This window comes from Calliphora vicina, chromosome 4 (assembly GCF_958450345.1).
Source record: "Calliphora vicina chromosome 4, idCalVici1.1, whole genome shotgun sequence".
Taxonomy (NCBI): domain Eukaryota; kingdom Metazoa; phylum Arthropoda; class Insecta; order Diptera; family Calliphoridae; genus Calliphora; species Calliphora vicina.
This window is the reverse complement of record NC_088783.1, coordinates 64,278,029-64,303,513: the sequence shown is the minus strand read 5'-3', so window position 1 is coordinate 64,303,513 and position 25,485 is coordinate 64,278,029. Positions and strand designations below refer to the sequence as shown.

Below are 25,485 nucleotides of genomic sequence, written 5' to 3'. Positions count from 1 at the left end.
CATTGTGAAAAAGCAAAATACAGAATAGACAGCCCTGAACATTCACGAGTTTTTGGAATAATTTCGAAAATGAACTTGTTATTGATCTATTTAGGTTAAATTTTTTTTATTGTATGAATCTTCTGCATTTGTCTGTCCCGGAAATTCCCGTGAAAAACTCTACACGTAATCCATATGTTGCCAGAAAGATGGGAAGAGGTCATAGCTAACAGTGGCCAATACTTTGAATAAATTTATATTGTACAAATGTCTCAAAATAATTCAATTTTTAAGTCATACACCCAATACAAATTAATTTTTTTTTTTTGGAATTCTGTCTATAAATCATATTATATTAAACTATTGTCGATTTAAGAATTTTAGAAAACTAAATTCAATATCCCTATACAAAATAGGTTTGGGAAAACCCTATTAGTTATAAAAAATATTATAAGTTCCTTAAGAAACATTTTCGGTAAAAAAAATCTAAAATTACCATTTTCGCAATTTTAAAAATCGATTATTTTTTACTAAAGATATTGCTTATCATATGATTTCTTTATTTATTGTTTAACTAACAGGAGAAATTTTGAAATTTTAATAAATAGCACACGAGTTTTATTCGAGTTTTATTTTAACCGAATGATTTTATAAATTTTTTAAACTGGTTTTTTAAATTTTAACTTGAAAATAAATATATTTGACTATTCCATTAATCGATAATTATTGATCGAATAGTTTTTTATTCTAAATTGAAAAATGTTATTTATTCAAATAAAAACTATTTGAATAATTTTGATTCGAATGACATCCCTAGTCCTAATTGAGGTCTTCAATAATATATTAAAATTTGTATTGACGAACCACAAACAATTTGGAGGCGTTTATAAATGTTGCATATCTGATGTGCCCTAATATAAGACCCCACATCCCCGCTAACCGGGGTCCGTTTGTCTGGAAATTTGTTTTCAATAAAAACAATTTTCACAAAAAGTCGACTTGGCCGCTAAGATACACTTTTAGGACTTGTGTGGCAGGACACAAAAATTGGATATCAAATAATTTAAATAGTTAAATTTTTCAGCCCAAATACAATTAGTAAATAAATAATAAAACAACAAAATAAATGGGTTAAATGTTAGCATTAATAAGCCTCAAAAACAATATTTTTATAAAAAACAACAACATGATCATAAATGATTTTATGGATAGTTTAAAAGACAATTAACCACAAAAAATAACAAACAAAAATATAAAGATCATAGCTCTAAAATAATAATTACATTTTTAAGCGTGTGGGAAATACAAGAAATTTAAAAGAGATTTTTAAACCGGTAGCAATGTAAACTTACAAAAGAGATCTTTTCGCAAGAGAAATTTAACTATACTCTTAAAATAATAAAACAGGTGAAATAGTTAATAAAATAAAACAAATTAACATAAAAAAACGTAAACAGCTTTTAAACATTTTAAAAAAGCAATAAAATGCAAACGATTTTATCACGAGCAAATCGCCAATGAGGTGGAGAAGAGAAAAGTTTTCAATAGTGATACACAGAGCTCACAAATTTAAGAGCTCGCTTTGGCCGGGGGAATGTATATCAAGAAAGAAAGATTAATCATGACTGGCTTTACGATGATGGGCACATGCGCGTATTTTATATGTCTGTATTTACATACATAATAACTCTTTATTTTTTTGTTTTCGTTGCTGTATTTTATTATCTTTCTTCTACTAACAACAAAAAAATAACAAGCTAAAAGCGCAGACGTACGACCGTGCGTCCGTCCGTCCATTCCGTCCATTCATATGTGAGTACAAGTATGTGTAGTTGCTGTTAAGCTGGAACTGTTGCTGCTGCTGCCGTTTTACGTTGTCTCAGTTTGTTGTTTTTTTCGGGGGGTTTTGTGTGTTTTACAACAACATCAACAACCACTGAAAAAAACAACAGCAACAACAGCAAATCATAGTCAAATGGGAATTAATTTTTCCCCAACTGAAGTATAAAAGCGCACAACTAGCAATGGGACATGTCTCATTAGTGTTTAGTAACAGATCTCGCAAAGATGTTTGCCAGAAGGAGATCTTCTTTGTCGCTCGATAAGTTACCGTGTTTAAATATCGCGTTTTTAACGTGTTGCCTTCTCGTTATCGGCCATGCGTCTTCCATGTCTTTAGATCGTTTGGGAAGACAGTACCAACAACAAAATGACAAACAATTAGAATTTAGTGAATTTATGCTGCCCGAGGCAGAAAGTGAAGTGTTGCAAAATGATATGGAATTAGTGCCAGCCGTCGATGGTAACAGTGATATGTATTTGTTAGTGCCCGCTGCTCAAGCCAGTCAAGAACAAAATTTACAATCTTTAACAGACCTCAATGAATCGGAAAATTCCGGCAATGTCGAAAGCAATTCCGATATGTTGATGTTGGAAAGTGAAGATACACCAGCAATGCAGATATTGGAATTACCAGAAGATGTGTTGGAAACTAAATTAAATGAAGATTTAGTGGACAATAATGAATTGGAACAAGAATCCGAATCGTCAAACGAAAATAAGGAACAGACCTCAAACGATGAGGAACAAGTTTCAGACAGTATGCTGAATACCATTGCTGAGGCAGTTAAAGAAATTGAGAATGAAATTGAAACTGAATTGGTAGCCAATGATGAAACACCCAAAGAGGAAGAGCCTGTCGAGGAAGAAAATGTCAAACCGGAAGAAGAGAAAATGTCCAGCGAAGAATTAACAATGAAACATAAAGATACAGAGACAGAGAATACTGACACCAGTGAACAAGAACAGGTTGCCGAAATGGAAAATAAACCTGAATCTTTAGAAAACTCCGAACAGGAAATGATCGGTGTTGTAATGGAAGAATCCAACGACACACCTGCACAAGAAGAACAACAAGAAACCGAAAAAGTTAATGAAGCTTCGGAAATGGATTTACAAGCTGATGAGTCTGAATTGCAACCAGCTGTAATTGAAATGACCAATGAGTCTCAAGAACAAATGGCCCAGGAAAATGAAAATAAAATTGAGGAAACTCAATCTGATGAAGACTCTCCTGCTAATGAATTGGCTGAAACTATGGAAGAAGCTGTACAACAACCAGCTGTAGCTGAGTCTCTTCATGATGAATCAGATCAACAGCAAGAAGAATCGCAGATTGTTGAAGAAGAAATAAAACCTGTGGATGAAACTGAAAAAGCAGAGCTATTAGAAGATGATGAGCATATCAAGAGTGAAGAATTAGAAACTCCCATGGTTGTGGAAGAAGATAAAGCTGAAGCTGAGGTAGAAATGCAAGCAGAGGATGAAAATCCAGCACCAGCTGAGGCTGAAGTACAGGCAGATGATGAAATTCAAGCTCCCGTTATGGAAGAAACTCAAGCTTCTGATGAAATCCAAGCTGTAGAGGATACTCAAGCTGTTGAAGAAACTCAAGCTGATGAAGAAACTCAAGCTGTTGAAGAAACTCAAGCTGTCGAGGAAACTCAAGCCGTCGAGGACACTCAAGCTGATGATGAAACACAAATTGCTGAGGAATCTCAAGTTGTTGAAGAAATTAAACCTTTAGCTGATGAGACTGAAACTAAAGTAGAGGAAGTCCAAGCTGAAGAAGCCAAAGATGAGGACACTCAGGCTGATGAAACTCAAGCTGAAGAAGTTCAACCTGCAGATAACCAAGTCGAAGAAACTCAGGCTGATGATGAAACTCAATTAGCTGTAGAGAATAGCGATGCTAACAAGGATGAAACACAAGCTCCTGCCGTAGAAACTCAAACTTCTGAAGAGATGCCACAATATGTTGAGCCAATGGAAGCTGAAAATTTGGCAGAAATTCAAGATCTTGCAGAATCACATAATGCAGAGGAATCTCAGGTAGCTGAGGAATCTCAAGATCCTGAGGAAGTCCAACATTCCGAAGAGTTGGTGAACACTGAAGCAGTTAATGAAGAACAGCCTGCTGAAGAAACTCAATCTGATGACGAAGTTCAACATGTTGAAGAAATTCAAATGGCCGCTGATGAAACTGACAAAGTTGAAGAAGCTCAATTAACTTCTGAATCTCAAACTGTTGAAGAATCTCATGAAGCTGAGGAAGAAATTAAACCAGCTGAAGAAACACAAGTATCAGAAGAACAATTAGATGAACAACAAGCTGATGAAATTCAACCTGCTGAAGAAGAACCACAAATTGAAGAATCTCAACCTGTCCAAGAAACTCAACAAGCTGTCGAAGTGCAAAATGATGACGAAGTTCAACAAGTGGAAGACAATCTATCAAATGTAGAACAAGCTCAAATAGTTGAAGATGCTCAGCCCATGGAAGAAGCTCAGCCTATGGAAGAAGCTCAGCCTATGGAAGAAGCTCAACCTGTGGAAGATGTCCAACCTATGGAAGAAACACAAGCTTTAGAGGAAGCCCAACCTATGGAAGAAACTCAACTAGTAGAGGAAGCCCAACCTATGGAAGAAACTCAACTAGTAGAGGAAGCCCAACCCATGGAAGAATCTCAACCAATGGAGGAAGCCCAACCAATCGAAGATGCTCAATCTATGGATGATACTCAGACTGTTGAAGAAGTGCAACCTGCCGAAGAAGTTCAACAAGATGAAGAAGCTCAAACAGTTGAAGAAATTCAATCTGCCGAAGAATCCCAAAATGTAGAAAATATTCAACCCGCTGCAGAAACCCAAAATGATGAAGAAATTCAATCTGTTGAAGATGTCCAGCCAGTAGAAGAAGCTCAAACAGTTGAAGAAGCTCAAGCTGATGAAGAAACTCAAGTTGCTGAAGAAGCTCAGCCTATTGAAGAAGCTCAACTTGTTGAAGAAGCACAACATGATGAAGAAACTGAAGCTGTAGAGGAAGCTCAACCTGTTGAAGAAGTTCAACAAGATGAAGAAACTCAAACTGTCGAAGAAGCTCAGCCTGTTGAAGAAGTTCTAGCAGTTGAAGAAAGTCAGCCTGCTGAAGAAACTGAAGCTGTAGAGGAAGCCGTAGAGGAAGCTCAACCTATTGAAGAAGTTCAACATGATGAAGAAAATCAAATTGTCGAAGAAGCTCAGCCTGTTGAAGAAATTCAAGCTGTTGCTCAACCTGTTAAAGAAATTCAACCAGTAGAACAAATTCAAGAAGAAGCTCAATCTAATGATGAAACTCAATCCGATGAAGATGCTCAACCCGTTGAAGATATCCAAACTGTTGAAGAAGTTCAAACTGTTGAAGAAGTTCAACCTGTTGAAGAAACTAAAGCTGTTGAAGCCGACAATACCCAAATGCCTGAGGAACCTCTAGCTGAGACACAAATTTCAACTGAAGAAGAAGAAATGAAGCCTGTAGAAGAAATTCAACAAGATGAAAACGAAATTCAACCTGAAGCCGAAGAGTTAAAACCAGTTGAAGAAACTGAATTGCCAAAAGAAGAAGCTCTTAGTGTTGACGAAGTTGAACCCATTGAAACCATAGCTGAAGATACTAAGCCTGTGGAAGAAAGCCAATCCTTGGAGACTTCACCAGAAGTGGAACAAGCAGAAACCGTGGAAATTGCTATGGAACAGCAAGAACCTGAACCTAAGCCCGAAGAAATGTTAGCCGATGAACTAACAGTTGAGGAGTCAAACAAACAAGAAGAACAGGAAACTGAAGCAGCTGCTCAACCTGAAGTGTTGGCCGATGAAGACACTTTACAAAATGTTGAACCTGCTGAAATCATCGAAAACGAACAAGTACAAGAAACAGCTGTTGAAATCCAAAAGCCTTTAGAAGACAAGGAAAGTGATAATATCTTAAATGATGATACTAATGAAAGTGAACCCATTAAAGAATCCACTTCCATGCTAACAACTATTGTGCAAGTACCCACTAAAGAAGAACTGACACAACAGCAACCACAACAAGAACAGCAAGAGCAAGTACAAGAACAACAGCCAGCAGTTGTGGAAATTGTTAGTTCAACCACTTTGAAACCATTAAATGTCTTGGATAGTGTACTCAACTATGTCAATGCTTCCTTTATGCATCAAATGAGCAATGACAACATTAAGCAGGAAGTCAAACCAGAACAAGCCTTCAGTTCAAAATTAAGACGTTACGATGGTGCTCAAGTCTGGCGTATTGTAGTACAAAACGACAGAGAGAAGAGATTGGCCGATGAACTACAAACCAAATATGGTAAGTACACATAATTAAATTCCACAAAATAATAGAAAACTAATTAAAATGTGGCCTAGAGAAGGATGTATTAGAGAAATTTCATGCTTAATTTTCCACGGTCAAAAGGTTTTTGTTTTAAACAACTCATGTGTGATGAGTTGATAATTCTCAACATGAATGTTATGAAATCTTATATTTAATTGCTTTTCAAACACCAGGTTGTCGAGTAAAACATAGACAAAAGCTCATAGACATTTGTAAATCTAACATTTTTTTGGCATCCATGTATATTTCTTTAACAATGTTGCGAGATTTGTTTTTAGAGATTTCATTTCGTTGGAATATTAAATGATTTGTGTTGTTCAGCATATTAAATAGATTTTTTCCATTAGTTTTCTCAGCAGGAATTTCTTTGTGATGAAACATATAAAATTTAAATGCATTTTAATTTTAATGTATTTAATGTATTTGATAATTGGTATTCATATCTATGGAAAGGGTGTTACAAAAAGAGGAACTCTTTTCTATAAATTAAATCATCTTAAGATTCAAAACAGAAAAGCGCATACACTTTATGATTTATAATGTTGTTCCCTAATATTTTCTTTGATGTTAATAAAACTTCTCTTCCTGGAAATTCATTTAATTTTATAATTGCTTTCATAACTAATTACTACATCTTCCTACGAAAATATACTAACTAATTTTATCTAAACTTTTTCCTGTTGCATTATTTATTTGCAATTCAAACTCATAATTGTTGGTTTCAAAATATCATAATGCTGCTCTGTACGTGAGTAGTAATCAGTTGTTAGTGAATGCATTTGAATTGAGGCCATGCCACTTAGTTTTTGTTTATTTTTTTTTATTATTTTCCCCTTTTTATTATTAAAAATAAAATAAATTAAAAGCTTTAAAAAGCGTTTAATCTAAGAGACTACAAATTGTGGCCACAGCTTCCATTTTCATAATGAATAGCTGTAAAAAAAAGTACTAAAAAATATTGAGATTCTTTTTTGTCTGTATTTTACAGTGTAATTACATGTCGGTTTTTTATTATTTTTTGAGGTCAAGGCTAAGAAGTCAATTTTAACGTCAAATGCAGTAGAAACTATGTTTTAGTCAAAATAAAAAAAAAACAATTTGAATTTTTTTGTTTTAGTTAAGATGTTTATTCACAGAAAACTTAAGTTAAATAAGAAATTTCATTAGAATTTGAATTTTAGCTAGAGAAACTTGCAATTAAGATTGTGGTGGTAAAGCTTTTAATGACAAAATTATATTAGAATTGTTAGTACTAATTGTGATGCTATGGAAGTGGTTAAAAAGCTTTTAAAGTCAAAAATATAATTGCATTTTAAATAGTTTTTTTTTGGATATTTTAAATAAATTAAGACGATTTAAATTTTCCAATTAAAAAATTTTACAAAATTTCCAAGATTTTGTAAAAATCTCCCAAATATTTTCTAGATTGCAAATTTACACTTAAAATTGAGCTAGAAAAGCTAAATAAAATAATTTTCGGTTATTGTAAATGTTTAACCAATTTAAATAAGCACAAACCCAATCCGAAATAGCAAAAGTTTAAAGTTTGGAAAAAGCTTTTGGACAAGCAGATTCGAGTTTATTATTGTATCGTCCTTAAAAGCTTTTAGTTTTATTCTGTCCTAAAAATCTTGTCTAAACTTTTGGACAAGCTATTGAAGTTATGGAAAAAGCTTTCGGACAAAAAGAGTCGAGTTTACTTTTCTATTGTCAAACTGTTAAAATTGGCCTTTAATTATTACAACCATTAGCTCCATTTTTTTATTGCGACGATTACTGACAGTTCTCATACAAAAATTATATTAATTGGAAGAATATCGTTACGAAAAGCTTTAAAATGCTCTAAAATGTGTATTCACAGCATTAATTATACTCAAAATATAGAAACAAAATTTAATTTTGTACTAAGAAGTGCCAACTCTAAAACATTTATATTATTTTTGAACAAATTTTAAAATTTTCTAAAATAACTCCCATTAAAATTTCTATTATATTTTTCTCCACTTTTTTTTAAAGAAAGTTGCTCAGTTTTATCTAAATTTCTTTGCAATATCAAATAAAGCCGTGTGTCCACTAGCAAGTCACTTGTGGAAGAACTTCTACAAGTATTTGCTGAAGTATTCCACTCGAACCGAAACTTGCGGAAGCCTGCTTCCAGAAGTAGTTTGTAGAATTTATTACGACGAACTTGCTGCAAGAAATTGCAGACGTGTTTCCACACAAAGTGAGTACAGCTTGCAGTAGAGTTGGTCTTCTTTCCGAATGACAGTATAATAATGTCTTGTAGCTAAATATGATTGGCAACTGCCATCGCAGCATATTTAATTAAAAAGAAACAACAAATTAAAAAGTCTTTGGGTGAGAAACGGGGTTCTGCGGCGTGTAGATTTAAGTTTTTGAAGAATTACTTGAAAAATTGCGGACCGAAGATTCCATTTCCTGAGAATGTCAAATAATGATTTTGAATACATTTTATCTTTAATGCGTGTAGATTTAAGTTTTTGAAGAATTACTTGAAAAATTGCGGACCGAAGATTCCATTTCCTGAGAATGTCAAATAATGATTTTGAATACATTTTATCTTTAATTCTAACAAATATTCAAAAGCAGGATACTAAGATGAGATTTGCTATACCTTCAATAGAGCAGACCGGCTTTTAGTTACTCTTCCAAAAAACACAAAAAAATCTGAAAACAGAAGAGTTCACAGCAAGTCGTTCAATTTACTTCCAGCAAGCAACAAACATGTGTTTCCACATAAATGTTGCAAGTAAACTTCTTGAAATCACATCTAGAAGCGACTTCCGCAAGAAAACTTGGTGGTTAACGCTTTAGATGTATTTGACAGATTGTGAGGCAATTTGAAATCAGCTACATTTGGTACAAACAAAACATTATGCCATTTTATATAAGAGTACATATTTTTAATAACACTTATTGTTGGCTAAAATGCTGCCCTTTTTCTTACATCTTGCCCTTCATTGAGTTCTTTTCTGAAAAAATCCGAGATTGTTAAAGGTCAAATTATTGTTTTCTAAAATTGTCACCCTTAAAATAGCAAGGAGTTAAAATATTTTTATTTTCACCCTTCAGTATTTATGGCATCTAGTTTCATGGCAAAAATGTTGCCTTTTCTGCAAAACTGGTCAGCCTTAAATTGCTCTCCAGTTTTTATGATGCTCTTAGCTAAATATTTGGAGTTCCAGTTGGACATAGAATTCAGAAAACCAAATGCTCTTAGTGAAATGATTCGAGTTCCAGTTGGACAACAACACCAACAACGAATGGAATTACATTGCAAAACTTTTGCTCGCTCCTTTTCTATCAGGGACACATATTGTTTGCAACATCTTCAGAATTAGCGGAAAATGTTTCCCCAAGATGTGCGGAAAACAGAGGAGTATTTTTTCAGTAGGCTTTGATGTTATAAGCTAAATGAGTGCACTATTTATTTCGCATGCACTTCTTGTTTATTAAAAGTACTTAACAAACTTTTATGTTTAAAACAAATGTAAACAATTAGTGGGTTTAAATGTCATTATAACCTAAGACCATTGTTGAAATCGAAAGTACTTTCATTGTTGATGTGCAAAATATTTGCCGACTGAATGTTGGTCCAACCAAGTTCATTCAAATTGATCTTTAAACTAAAAATTGCGATTGATTTCACTTTCACAAGAGAAAATTTTTTCAAAATTATCAAAAAAAAAAAAAAATACAATTGTCTCATTTCTCAAATATTTAAATAGATTCTTCCGAATCCATATGCTACTATGTTTGTGAAATTTAATTCCAAGATCCAGTGAATCCAGTCATTCTCATTTGTGTTGCTCATTTTAATTGAATCACAACGTTTGATAAGCAACAGCTTCATGTTAAAAAACTGTACATTTTATTTGTGTATATATTGGGTGTATGACTTAAAAATGCGTAATTTTTTAAAATTTTTAGCTTTTAATTTTAAACATTAGTACAATATAAATTTATTTAAGGTATTTTTGGCCAATGCTTTCTTCAAACGAATCAATTGTGTTCGGTACAGGTTCCCTATAATGGTCTGGCAAAATACATTGGACCCTTTTAGTCCCACCAAATACAAAACATTACCTTAGCGCCTTCGATATTTGGCTTTGGTATCGATTAGGCTGGTTCAAATACGATCTCGTAATGGATCCATTTTTAATCGCAAGTAATGATTCGGTGCAAAAATGATTTTCTTTTATAGCATTCAAACATCTTTTCGGACATGAAAAATCGTCTTTCAAGATCTCTCGGCTTCAATTCGTTTTGAAATTGATGCTTGAGTAGCTTTCAATGATTTTGCAAGCTCTAGTTGAGTTTGACAACAATCTTCATGGAGTAATGCCTCCTTCAAACTTTTTTGGCTGACATGGGCGATATTTGTCTTCCATGTCAAAATCACCACTTCTGAACCGCACAAACCATCTCTTAAAGGTTGAAACCGATGCAACACATTCACCATAAGCTTCGTTTAGCAATCGGTGTGCTTCAGCGGCACTTTTTATACCCTTCACCTTCGTGAGATGGGTTTATATAAGTTTGTTTATACCCTTCACCTTCGTGAGAAGGGTATATATAAGTTTGTCATTCCGTTTGTAATTTCCACAATATAATTTTCCGACCCTATAAAGTATATATATTCTGGATCCTTATAGATAGCGGTGTCGATTAAGCTATGTCCGTCCGTCTGTCTGTTGAAATCAACTTTCCGAAGCCCCCAAATAACTTACATACACGATTAGTACATCAATATCTCCGGAATTTGTTGTTATTTAAAATCGAGAAAATCGGTCCACAAATGGCTGAGAACAACCTCGATTTTTTACCTATTTTTGACCTATATCTGGATTACTAAGTCATTAATATAAACAATATGGATATCTAATGATAGATATTTCAAAGACCTTTGCATAAGACCATAGTAAGTAAGTTGGATCTACATGGGTCAAAATCGGAAAAAATATTTTTTAACACGAATTTTTTTTTCACCAAAAGTTTTTTTTCGCTAAATATTAAAAAAAATTGAACAAAAAAATTTTAAAATTTAAAAAAAAAAAATTTTTAAAATTTAAAAAAAAAAATTTTTAAAATTTAAAAAAAAAAATTTTAAAAATTTAAAAAAAAAATTCGAAAATTTTTTTTACAATAAATGAATAAACAACAACAACAAAAAAATAAGTTTTGATTACCTAAAAATATTTAAAATTTTTATTTTGAAGTATAATTTGGTGAAGAGTATATAAGATTCGGCACAGCCGAATATATGTAGCTCTCTTACTTGTTTTCAAATAAAATTTTCTTCAAATTGAGTGAAGATCTATATTAATTTAATTTTGTTTAGATTTGCATGAATAAAAACTGAAACATTCACATGTTCAATGAATTTTATTTTGAATTAATTCAGCAATGAATGAATTCAAATAAAAGCCTTTAAATGAAGGTAAAGAATTTGTTTTGTTGGGAATGGTTTTATAGAATGAATTGCTGGCATTTATTGAATTAAGATTTTAGAGCATTGAGATACTAATGAGTAACAAATTTATCCGAAAACATATTCATTACAGTACCAAAACTGCGATTTTTTTAAAAAAGAGTGCAAAATTTTTTGCATTTTTTTAAGTAATATTCATGCAAAATTAATGAGATTTCTCACTTCTTTATGCCAACAGACAATATTTGTGCCAATTCTTAGAATTGTAAAGAAAATAATTCAACATGCATTAAATTATTTAGAAACTACTGCAACGAAACAATTTTTCAAGGAATACAAAAGCAACTAGGTCACTTACATACATATATGTTCTAAAACTGTGAATACATTATAACTGACAAAGTAAACTGTAGGTTGTTTATAATACGGTGTAAAAATAATAACTACAACCCACTTTTTAATATTTATTATTGTATAAATAAAAAATTCCAATAAAAAACCAAAAAAAAAAAATAAATAATTTAATGCATAAAAAGAAATTATAACCTACGCCAACTGTATTTTTTATCACTCTGCGAGAACGACAAATCAAATAACTATTTTTAACACCTTTCAACACCAAAATAAAACCAACACAGCTATTTTTTTTCGTACAAACATTTTACGATAAACCAGAAACGAGAGAAAAAGTAGAAAAAAAAATCAACTTTTACTTTCTTTTCTAATACTCGTACTGTGGCTGCAGCATCCAAAAACCCATAAAACAAGCAAAAACGCCTACATCCTCCACTAGCCAGCCACACCACATGCCTGCCTGACACTCACTCACTCCACACATAATCCCAATAGGCATAACCATATCCATATCAAGCCAATTTTGTAGAAAAGATGTGAACACAACACAAAAAAAATATACTAAACATTTTATTGAAACCACTTTTTTTTAATTTTTTTTTTTGCTTTTTTTCACTTTTCTAGATGGACAATTATGGAAAGAGGTCAAACAAGAAGTTGACTACTTGTTGAAGCCACAAGTGCTGGCCGATGCTGAGCGTCATGTAAGAGCGGCAAACTTATCGCGCATTGTGCTCATTGATAATTTACAAAAAGTCATTGAAGTGGAAAATCCACCAGCTGAAGAAATTGCACAATTGCAAAATAGAAAGGGTAAGTTTTCTATTTCTAGGATTTTCATTTATTTCTTTATTTCTTTTTTAAAAAGTCGTTGGGGTAAGGGGGTACCGGAAAATAAAACTTAAGACAATTTATATTTATGATTATAGTTTTTCCAACACCTCAAACTTGATTTAGTTTGACAGTTGTGTTTTTTTTTCACTAGTTCGTGCTGCAGGTAATAACTAGTCTAGGTGTCTTTAAGTTTATTTTTTATTTTACTTCACAACTCTTTATATTGACTCTTTATAAATGTCTAAAACAATTTTTTGAGGGTTAAACGTTAGTTAGGCAAACAAGTTGAAGAAAAGTTTATTGAAATCCAAGACAAAAACTCATGCTACTTTGTATGAAAGGGGAGTGATTAAAAACGCTTAAGAAAAAAAAACAACACCTTGCTTTGCTTGTTTTGTTGTTATTTCGAATTTAATTGAGCTTAAAATAAACACAAAAAAATAAGGAGGGATTAAAAGTGTTTTTTACAAAGGGTCTTTGGAATAATTGAATATTTACACCACTTTCGGTTGGCAAAGCAAAAGGGTGGTATTTTTTAATTATACCCCAATTAGAACCAGCTTTGGGTTAGAGCATGTAGTTAAAATTATGCTAAATTAGACAATATGCTATATATTGCATTTCATTTACTTAATAAGAATTAAGAAATTCAATATTTAAGGTTTCCCACAGTATTGTGTTTGTTTAAGTTTAATTGAGGCTACACAATTTGAATGCAGATAAACAATTGTTTTGTTTAATAATTTCTTACCCGAATTTCTGTTCTTGTTAGTTTTGGTCGAATTGACCAATTCTTTCGCTATTTGACATTAGTCATCCTAAATTTATTTTTAAAATGTTGACAGTTTCGGGAAGACAACATTAAATATTTGACACAATTTTACGTGATAGTTAGTTAGCCCAAGAGCTATTGTTGTTGATTAAAGAGCAAAGATTAAGCGACATCTCTCACATTCCTAACGACAATTTGATATGTGCTTCGGAACGACCCGAGTCATATTTGGCCAAAGATTGTCAACTCAGCGACTGCTGTTTGAACCGAAAGTTTTTTTCCCCAGGAAAGCACTCTCGAAAACAATGAAACAACAACATTGTTCCCATATAATCCGATTTGCGAATATATCACAAACTTTAGTGCAACCATTTGTTTGTTGAAATGTTGGGCGAGTTCAAGTTTACAGAACCAGTCGGATATTTTCGTAAAAACATAATTTTCAGTCTTTCCAGTTAATTTTTTTTAACAAACACAAACTGCGAAGCTTTTTGCTTGTCTGCAGATACATCCAGAGTCTCTGGCGGGAATCGAACCCGCAACCCTCAGATTGACAACACACTATATTTTAGTATATCGGGGCACCCTTTTTTAACTCAATAAACCAGTGAGCGGCTGTCATAGCCACCAGGGTACGATTATTCACCACTAAACAACACAAATGTCAAGGAAGACCATTAAAAATATTTAATAAGACACAATAGAGCTTAATATGAATGAGAAAGAGCTTAATATGTTATTATAATCCATATTCCATGCTATCCTTATGACGATCACTGCTTTAAACATTCGTGCAATACGAGCATTTGTTTGCTAAAGCTTTCCGATCGAATTTAAATTAAATTGTTCAATATCATACTTGAGCTTCATCTTTAAATGTTGGACATTAAATGTCTTTAAGTACTTCTATCTTTATCTATATATATAAAACTGAAATGGTCATCACGTGAGAACGGCTGGATTTTTAAATTCAAAAATTCGGAAATTTTATTTTTGAATTTATTGCCTCCTTTTCACTTCTCATTTATCTTAATAGGAGAAATGGAGAAACTTGAAGACCTAACATTAGTAAATAGCTACCGAGCAAAGCCGGCCGGTCAGCTAGTTTTTTATATTTCCAAATAATCTTGTTAGGTTTCTTTACAACTTTACACAACTCGATTTTGCCAACATTCTTTAGCAACGAGAACGATTAAACCAATACTTTTGGCAGCGACTTTTTTGGATTATAATTTTAAATCGAACCTAATTTAAAGAACGACTACTTCATTTTTAATCTAGAGAGTTGTTCCTCTCAATGTTCGCATCATATTACAAAATGTATCCATATTTTGGAATAGTCAATCGGAATTGTGGTATTTAATATCATACCTGAGCATTACATTTTTGGCTTGTTGGCGTAAACTAACAACTTAACATAACCCCATTAAATCGCCTTTCTATTGAAACATTTCTCTGGATTACATGATTACCGAACTTCCTCTACAATAAATCAATTGTTTGAACAGCTGTGTGGATTATGGTGTCATCTTGTTGGAACCACAGATCACTGTTGTGAAGACAATGAAATTCTGATCAAACATAATCTTTTCAACGAAAAAATAATATCCAATCAGAACATAAAATCTGAACTTTCCCTTCAAAGATCGATTGTTTAAACAGTTGTGTGGAAATCCACACCACAAAATCACTTTAGGTCTCTCTTGTTGTTGGGTTTCTTATGTAATAATGAAGAACTTCATTGTTAATGACAATTTTTCGATCGAATTCCGAATTGTCTTCAAACTTTTTTCAGAGGCTAATAGGAGAAGTTTCAGCGCTTAACATAATCTTAATAAGAGGCATTGAGATAATTTGATCGTGTTAATAATTGGAGTGGAAATCCACACCACAAGTTCACTTTAGGTCTCTCTTGTGGTTGGATTTGTTACGTATGAACTTCATTGTCAAAGCAACTTTTCGATCGAATTCAGAATTGTCTTCAAACCTTTTTTCAGAGGCCAATAGGAGAACTTTCGACTTTTAACATAATCTTAATAAGCGGCATCAGTTCTTGAGATAATTAGATCGTGTAAATAATTGAATTGTAGGCCAATGTTTTTAGGCAAAATTCGCCAAAATGTAGACTGAAGATTTCCAAACTGCTGAATCAACTTATTTGTATCATACCCTTCACCTTCGTGAGAAGGGTATATAAAAATTTGTCATTCCGTTTGTAATTTCTACATTTTTCATTTTCGATCCTATAAAGTATATATATTCTGGATCCTTATAGATAGCGGAGTCGATTAAGCCATGTCTGTCTGTCTGTTGAAATCAATTTTCTGAAGACACCAGATATCTTCGGAATCCAAATCTTCAATAATTCTGTCAGACATGATCAGCAAAATCGGTCCACAAATGGCTGAGATATGAGGAAAAACCCAGGACAACCTTGATTTTTTACTTATTTTTTACCTATATCTGGATTACTAAGTCATTAATATAGCCAATATGGATATCTAATGATAGATATTTCAAAGACCTTTGCAACGACGTATATAAGACCATAGTAAGTTGGACCTAAAATGGGTCAAAATCGGAAAAATATTTTTAACCCGAATTTTTTTTTCTCTCAAAAATTGGATATCTAATGATAGATATTTCAAAGACCTTTGCAACGACGTATATAAGACCATAGTAAGTTGGACCTACAATGGGTCAAAATCGGTAAAATATATTTAACCCGAATTTTTTTTTTCAAAAAAATTAAAAAAAAAAAATTTTTTTTTTAAATTTAAAAAAAAAATTAAAATTTAAAAACAAAAAATTAAAAAAAACAATTCGAAATTTTTTTTTCCAAAAAATGAAAAAACTCCAAAAAAAATTAATTTTATTCACCTAAAAATATTTGAAATTTTTGTTTTGAAGTATAATTTGGTGAAGGGTATATAAGATTCGGCACAGCCGAATATAGTTCTCTTACTTGTTTTAAATACTAAAAGTACTGAACCAACATCAATTAAAAACAACATTCATGTCAGAGCTTTGTATTAAATTTGAGCTTTATTTATTAAAATCTCAATTCAAAATTTTAAAATTTCAGCAATTTCCAAAAATCATATTCTTTAGCACATTTCAAAAACTTTTGTTTGATTAGATTTTATTCATAGTCAAATTGCTTCTTAAAGGAATTATTCATAATAATATTAATTCAAACTTTGAATATTTCAAATCTAAACTAAATTAAATGAATTTGATTTCTTCGTTTCTTTTTGTTTACAAAACTAATTGAAAAACTTTGCCTGAAGCCTTTTTGTAATAGATTTCAATTGAAGAAATTTAAGATATTTTGTAATGGTTTGAATTAAAGAAAAATTTAAGGAATCGGTAAGGAATTAGTTCTTTAAAGAATGAATAATGAAAGGAATGAATACAATACTTTAGAAGTGCTAAGAAATTAAATTTAATACCTAATGGTTGTGAGATAAAATTTAATTTGATTTTGAAAACTGAATTAACCCTCTAACCGGCAAGGCTGCCTTTAGGCGGGTATGTAATGCGGCTTTATTTGCTTATTTTTCCCGTTATAACGGTAAATATGTGTAAAGAGACAAACAATTTACTTATTGTGATAAACAAGAACGTGCACTTGTCTTTTGTTTGTTTTTATTCCAAAGTATTTCTTTTTTTTTAAAACAATAACCTGGTATATTATTTTACCTCGAAATAAAATAGGCCGGTTAGAGGGTTAAAAAATAATTCTTTTGAAACTTTGAGTCAATTAAACTATTTATTTATTACTTTTTCTTTCCATTTGTCCTTCTTTTGGATTTTTTGCTGTAATGTCAATTTGTTGTGTGGCATGTTGATAGTTCGGTTAATTTAAATCACCTTAAAATAAATATTATTTCACGAAATTTTAACCAAAAAAATACTTTTAACTTTAATTTCGGCATATTTTAGGCAAAAAGAAATTTCTTTTACCCAAAAAAAAAAGAAAAGAAAAAGTAACCAAATAAAACCCCTGTATTTTCTGACACTTGTTTCAGTGAAGAAGTGTCAATAATAAACAATACCCAAAAAAAAACGCCTTTACAAGAGAGATTTTTCAAGCATGACATGCAATTTCGAATGAAACACTTTAATGCAAATAAAAAAACCCTTAATTTACACCAAATAAAGAGGAAACAAAAAAAACTTAAAGGTAAATGTAAATTCAACATGCAATGTCATAGTTTTACATACATATTCCTTTTAAAAGTTGAAATTTTTTGACAAGGTCTGCAAAGTTTTTTTTGGTATTTTTGAAGTTTAAGCCAAAGTTTAAATAAAAACAATATTTGGAAAGTCTGATGTTTAAAAATTTCTTTTCTTAAGAATTTGTTTGGCAGTTATTTTCATATCAACATTTTGTTTGTATTATGATTAAAATTTCCTTATTTTATGATAATTAAGGAAATGTCATGACTAATCAGTTATTTTGTTTTGTATTAAACTGTCAATAAAATACAAATTACTACTCTTTCCTCATTTATTGTTATTGTTGTTTAATCATTTTTCACGCATATCGCAACGTATTGTATGTAATACAGTAACACAAATATGTAATTGCGTAAAGTGTAAACAAAATGTGTAAAAAGATTGCACTTAGTATGCGTTTTGAGTTTGAGTTTTTGTTTTTATTTATATTGGTTACAATAATAGCAACTAATAGGGTGTGAATTGAATACAAGTGAAATTCAATATTGTCTATTGTTTGATCAATATTGTTGATGAAAATAGCTACTATAATCATTTCCTATTTTAAATGGTGTGATTTAATGTAAGTTTTAGTTGTCTAGAAATACAGATAATTTGGCAAAAAAAACTTTAAAAATTGAAAACAATGCCTAAGAATCTTGTTTTTACATAATTTACTAACTTAAATCAGCAGAAATAAAACCAAATGTATTTTGATTCAATGCCAATAAATTTTGATGGGAAGCCAACAAATTAAATTAATTTAAATTTATTAAAAAATTGAATCATTTAAAACTGGGGATCAAGGGCTATTGGATTCGTAAATAAAAACGATCGTTTTAAACAAACATAACTGTTTCAGCCACAGTTTTATGTATATAAGTTTAAAATCAAAACAATTGAATTTTTACTTTAATTAAATAAGAAAAAATAAATAAAATAAACAGCCCATTCCAAGGTTTTTATGGAATGGGGTGGTTAGTTTATTAACCACCATGGCGGTTGGCTTTGAAAATAATTATGATACAAATTTTCGTAGCGTATAAATTTGTTTGAAAGCTAATCATTTTGACTAAATTTTCAGACCAAATCAAACAAAATAGCAAAGTAACGTTGAATTCGTGAAAGTTTTTTAGAAAAACTTCGGTTTACAATATTTTCAAATTAATATTTTAATCTAACCAGAGCACCACAGACGGCAAAGTTTTACAGAAAAAACATAAACGATGACTTAAAAAAATTTAATTTTTTAGCAAAATGCCAATAGATGCCAATACACTATGTTTTAAAGACTTTAGAATAGGTGGTTAGAAAAGTGACCACCAAACCGCAAAGAGCTAAACAACAGAAAACAACAACTAAAAGTATTTAAAAATGTTTTTTAAATATCTTAAACAAACTGAAGCAAAACAGAAAAAATATGCGAATCGAATGTCAGTTGACAAACTGAGAGTCCGTTACCACTTTTAAAATTAAGCTTTCTCCAACTAAAATATTCGGACATTAAAGCTAAATCATTCGATTTAGATCGAGTTCTGCAAACACATCAAAATTATTTTCTCTATGTAGTACATATTTTGTATAATTTCGTAAACTTTTTCTTTCGAATCGAATTACGTACATAGTTTCCTTAAATCGATAAATTCTTAAGTATGCACTTTACTAGATTTCATTTGTCTCCATAATGGAAATTAATTTTTTTTTATTCAGACTAATATTTCCTACATTCATATCGAATCATACAAAAAAGTTTAAACACTGAGAGCAACCTAATTTCTTGTCTCAATTCCACAAAATCATTTAACTTTATTCAAAGACTTTTATTTTAATAGATTTCTTTCATTGTTGAATTAATTCATAATAAAATGCATTCAACCTTTGAATGGTTAAATTTTAGTTAATTCAAATCACAGATTACACAGATACGAAACAAATGACAGTTTTCAAAAAAAGTAAAATCGAACCGTATGGTTATTTTGATGTTCTACTGCCACTTTTCAATGGTAGTGGATTGTAGAGTGAGAGAAAAAAACAAATTTCAATATATTTGTCCCTCTTTCCAAACCACAACCATTTTAACTGGAACCAGCTGATTCATATCTGTATAATCTGAGATACAAATATAATCCAAATTGAATGAAAATATTTTTTTCTTTATTAATTTTTTTTTATATTTTAATACAGTATTTTCAGCTTATTTGTAATAGATTTGAATTGAAGAATTTTTGTAATGAATTTGAATGAATTAAAGAAAACTTGAATGTTTCATAAGGAATTAATTTTATAAAAATTTAATTGTTCAATAAGGAATTAATTCTATAAAGAATGAATTCTCAAAGGAATGAATTCAATATGTTTGAAATACTAGAGAATTAAGCCTATGAATTAATTCAAGACGAATGAAATAATTAATAAACAAAATTCAATTTGATTTTGAATTAATTCTTTCCAACTTTTGATTCATAGCTCCATCGATTTTTGTTTGTTTGAAGCTGATACTTGTATCTAGGGGAACATCTTTGATTTGTAATAAAGAATAAATTAACTATGTTTTCGCCAATCCATTGTTCGTTTGACTACTTTAGGTAACGCTTTGGAAATTCAAGCCATTTCATTTTAAGTTTGATACAATTAATTTGATTCAGACAGTTAGAACACTAATTGGAACACCCATTTTCTCATTTTCATATTTTGTGTCATTTTCTCTTGCTATTCCTTGACAGTCGCAGGCTTTCGCTCTTTTTTTGTAGTTAAGCGAAATCGTGCAACAATTCGGCTAGAAGTTTTATGAATATCAAATAGTAACCCAACAACATTGACATTCTAAATCTTAAACTAGCATTATGTTCCTTCAGCCGAAAATATCGAAGTATACAATCGAATTTTTCAAATTGCCACAATTTACTTTCTCGGCGTTTAGTTTTTAGTTTGTACCAGCAGAAATTCTGTGGTGTGAGATAAAGGCAGTAGTTTGAAATCTCCAAATTTGAATTTGGAATTTTCCAAATTTGAATTTAGAAGTCTCCAAAACAGATCTTTTTAGTAGCCTAACAATTAAGTTAATACAACTGAAATTATTCCATCTCTCTCAAATTCTGTAGTCGCCATTAAACTGATTTGTAATCCTGGTTACAGCAACTGATATTTTAGATTTTACAACAGTAAGAAGACATGTTTTCTACAGAGAAACAATTATATTTGTTTGAAATAAAATAAAAGTAAACATTTTTTTAAAAACATAAACAAACTAAAACACAACTGAAATTTTAATGGCCTAACTAAACATTTCCTTTCTTGTGGTTTTAAACACAGAGCTCCGTAGGGATTTAAAAACTATAAGGTTTTATTTGATTGCTCTCTAGGAATAAAATATCTTAATAATTTCCTCTCTATACTATTAAACACAAATCTAATAATCTTTCATTCCCTCTATTCCAGGACATCGTTTGACATGGCAGGCTTACCATCGTTTGGAAGATATTCATGGTTACTTTGACTATATGGCTAAAACCTATCCTGATATCTGTTCGGTAGAAACAATTGGTTATTCGCTTGAAAAACGGCCTTTGAAGATTTTAAAGTAGGTTCACAATTCCTTTAATACTCAAAACTAAAAAATCTAATAACATTTATTTTACACACTAAAGGGTATCCAATGGCAATGCTAACAATCCTGGTATTTGGATCGATGGTGGTATGCATGCTAGAGAATGGATCAGTCCTGCTGTTGTTACCTATGTCACCAATCAAATTGTTGAGGGTTGGGATGATTTGCCCGCCTACATGCGTAATGTCAACTGGTATATTCATGCTGTGGCTAATCCTGATGGTTACGAATACTCTCATACCACCGATCGTTTGTGGCGCAAGAATATGAGATCACATGGTCGTGCCTGTCCTGGTGTTGATTTGAACCGTAACTTTGGCTATAAATGGGGTGGTAAAGGAACATCGGCTAATCCCTGTGCCCAGACCTATAGAGGCAGCAAAGCTTTCTCGGAACCCGAAACTTTCTATATTTCCAAATTCATTAGTAATTTCCCTAGAGAAACATTTAAGGCTTATCTATCGTTCCACAGTTATGGTCAATACATTTTGTATCCTTGGGGTTATGATTATCATGTTACCAAAGATATGGCCGATTTGGATTTGGTGGCCAGACAAGCGGGCACGGTAAGTGTTCTTTTTTGAAACTTGAAGAATTGCAACGAATTTTATATTATATAATTTTATTTTTTAGATCATTACCAAGAGTACGGGCGTTAAATATACTGTAGGCTCCTCGGCTAATACTTTGTATCCAGCTGCTGGTGGTTCGGATGATTGGGCCAAGGGTATTGCTGGCATCAAATACGCTTACACCATTGAAATGGGTGATACCGGTCGTTATGGTTTCGTTTTACCCGCCGAACACATTGAACCCAATGGCAAAAATGGCTTAACCTTTGTGGAGACTGTTGCCAAGGCCATAACCATGGGCAAAAATGGTCGTAGACGCAAATTGAAGGCTCACAAAACCCACTAAACAGATTAATTAACGAAATGCTAGAGTAACTTAAGTGCCAGGATTTATACAAAGTATAAATCTGATTTTAGCGAAAAGCCACTTAGTTTTAAGTTTAATTTATTTATTACAAAATTTAGTTAAATTAATTTATTTATTGAATCGAAAGAAAAGAAAAACAAAAGAAACTATTTATTTATTATAAATTTAACTTATTTATTTCTAATATTAAATTATTTATTTATTTATTGAAATTATTTATTTATTTTCCATGTAGTTTTTAATGTAAAACACAAAACAAAAAATAATTTAATTTATTAAACTGCATTTTTAATGCAAAAAATACATTTAAAAGATGAACAAAATAGAAAATATCTCAAACAAGATTATTTATTTACGTTATTATTTTCAATTCAATCTATTCTCTATGCTTTTAGGTTTTTTTTTTTTTGTAGATGAATTTGAATGTCTATTGTTGTCTTTAACTCGTTTGAATGTTTGTTTTATATGCTAAAATATGCATTGTTTTCTGCCAAAGGACATTTTGCTTGGCTTCATCTTGTATGTGGTTGATTTCAATGTAGTTTTTGTTATACTTTTTATCCTTAAGTTTAATATTAAATCTTGTTGTAACAACAAATTTACAACCGCGCTGCTAGAGCAGAGCAACAACATCACGTCAAAACAACTGAGGAAACTCAAACACAGTAGAATAGCGATTTATCCGGCCAGTATATGAATTTATTAATGTGTTACAATAAAATAGGATGATTCATTTAGAGATATAGTCATTTGTTTTCTTTCAAAGATCAGAAAGATTTTTATTCAGAATTTAAAACTTACATCGCAACAACATTTCCAAGTTGTATTACGTTCTATGAGAAATAAACAATGGCTTTATTGAGGAATCATTTTAGTGAGCTAATGTCGCGTTCGGGACATTAGCTCTAAGCGTTCCGGACGTCTAAGCTGGCCTCCTAGATTCATCATGTGATATCGAAACTCTGGATTTTTGCTTTGGAGTTATGTAAAGCCAAGTTATGTAAAAGCCTTCGTCGATAAGCCGGCAACAATTCAAGCCTTGGAAGTCAGCATAATTCGCGAGATACTGTATCAATGGTCAATTATTAATAACGTCATTGACTAAATACCTAATCTTTTTGTTAAAAATATTAAAAATTGGTTGGTATCGGCCTATGATTTCACCTAGTTACCTTGTAAATGTCCTCCAGGCACATATTTCTTAAAGGAAAATCAAGGAGTATTTTGTTGGTAGAAGGTTACATTTACTACAGAAAGTAGATTTTGCTATTTTTATCATTCTCTTCTCATATTCAGAATCCTAACTCGGTAAATGTGGGGAATCAGCTAGTCCGTATTTATACCATAGATCATTAAAACTATTCTTTGGTACTATGTTCGTTATTGTAAATTTTTCTGCAGCTCCTTATGTGTTAAAATATAACTTCAAAACTACTGCACAGATTTCTTTCAAACTTGTAACATCAAAATAGAAGGAGTTTTCAGAATAATGTCTTCAGTACCGCAATTCTGTAACTTTTTAACGACAAAATTTTGTCGTTAAGTAATCAAAATTCGTTGGTTAACAATATTTGTCGTTAAGAGATATTCCGAATTAAATTTTACCGATTATTTTCGTTAAAAATAGTCGGTAGATAACGAAATTTGTCGGTAGGTTAACGACAAATAAAATGTTCTAGTTAAGCCATAACGATAATTGTTTAGGAGTTAGTTTTGTAACATAAATATTCGAAATAAGTTGTTTTTTGAAAGTACGGTTGGTCAACTTTTTTGTGTTTGTTAGATACGGACTGATTTGGGTTTTTAATATAAAAATTAACATGCTTTAATTATCTTTTTAAGATAAATTTGGACATATATTTGGTCAATTCACAAGGTCTCTTATCAGTCATATTGTAATAATGTCCTAACATATCTCGTCTCGGCGGATCGGCTTAACCGACTCTTAGGCATTCGGCGCAGGTCTCTGCTGGCTGGTTACGATAACACAATAAACATAGCATACATAGTAGTATTATTTTAGGACTTTTTTAGCTTGAAAAGCAATAAAAACCACTGTGAAATATTAGGACATTAAATAAAGGTCTCAACCTTGTGAATTGACCAATTATATTTATTTTGAAAAGCAATACAAACCACTGTGAAATATTAGGACAATATGACATGATAAGATACGTTGTGATTTGACCAATTATATTAATTTTAGAAAATAATATTCGAATTTTAAGAGCAACTTTTATTTGGGGCATAATATCCATAATTAACACATTTCTGGAGTATATAATGTTTATCCCTATATTCAATTTCCATTTTTGGCGATGTGATACGATTATAAACTTATATAAAAGTTATAAAATCGTTTTTAAGACAGTACTCTAAGAAGGAAATTCATCTGAATTTGTCGACTGTCCTTATAACAACACATATCTAAATTCTGAATTAATGATCACTTGTGGTGGCATAGACATATGTATTACACTGGGTTACTTTTATTTTTAGAAAAAAACTCTTGTTCTTTTGTTTTCAGTAGGTTTCGCGAACATATTTGGGTGAGCTGATGCTTGATTTTTATATATAAATGCGATTATTTGATCACACGGCTACGAATTTATCTGCAAACACGAAAAAATAGTAAATATTTTTATGATTTTTTAATTTTAAAAATATTGACATTTATATTTTTAACTATATTCGTCGTTAAAATTTATTACCGAGAGATATCGTTAACTTCAAATAGTGAATATTAAATTCGTTAAAGCAACCGATAGTTTTCGTTACTTAACGACATCGGTAGGAAAGTATAAAAAGTTACAGAATTGCGGTACAGGGATATAAGTTTAATTTTTTTTAAAGAGAAGTAACTAACACTCAGGCAATTAATATGCCTATATATAATTGTGTTACTTTCTTTGGAAAGGGGATAGAGTATAGAAGAAAAAGTGGTGAAAGGAGGAGAAAAGCTTTTAATTAACAACTCTGCAATTGCGCGTTATGTTTGTTATTAGTGCAGGTTGCAGCGCCTCTGGTGGTGAGATGGCGCATTAGTCAAGCCAACAACCTTTATTTAATTATTTTACTTCGGTGGCGTTTTAATATAATGCCACCGAAGGAGG

General features: G+C 31.3%; 3 protein-coding genes across 3 annotated transcripts in view; 2 read left to right on the top strand and 1 right to left on the bottom strand.

Annotated features, from left to right (window-relative positions):
- The window catches only part of LOC135958899 (centrosomal protein of 162 kDa), a 121,399-nt gene that overhangs the window by 29,859 nt on the left and 66,055 nt on the right, over positions 1-25,485 (bottom strand). The window lies entirely within an intron of this gene.
- The window catches only part of LOC135958900 (carboxypeptidase B), a 375,293-nt gene that overhangs the window by 288,849 nt on the left and 60,959 nt on the right, over positions 1-25,485 (top strand). The window lies entirely within an intron of this gene.
- On the top strand, positions 1,851-22,702 carry LOC135958768 (titin). Its single transcript, XM_065509665.1, has 5 exons — positions 1,851-6,166; positions 12,624-12,812; positions 21,265-21,406; positions 21,474-21,999; positions 22,067-22,702. The coding sequence occupies exons 1-5, from the start codon at positions 2,047-2,049 to the stop codon at positions 22,349-22,351; spliced, it is 5,262 nt and encodes a 1,753-aa protein (XP_065365737.1). The 5' UTR covers positions 1,851-2,046; the 3' UTR covers positions 22,352-22,702.

Coding starts and splice junctions, on each gene's coding strand:
- LOC135958768 (XM_065509665.1), top strand. CDS start 2,047: ATGTTTGCCAGAAGGAGATCTTCTTTGTCGCTCGATAAGTTACCGTGT. Junction 6,167..12,623: donor TGAACTACAAACCAAATATG/GTAAGTACACAT, acceptor TCACTTTTCTAG/ATGGACAATTATGGAAAGAG. Junction 12,813..21,264: donor ACAATTGCAAAATAGAAAGG/GTAAGTTTTCTA, acceptor CCTCTATTCCAG/GACATCGTTTGACATGGCAG.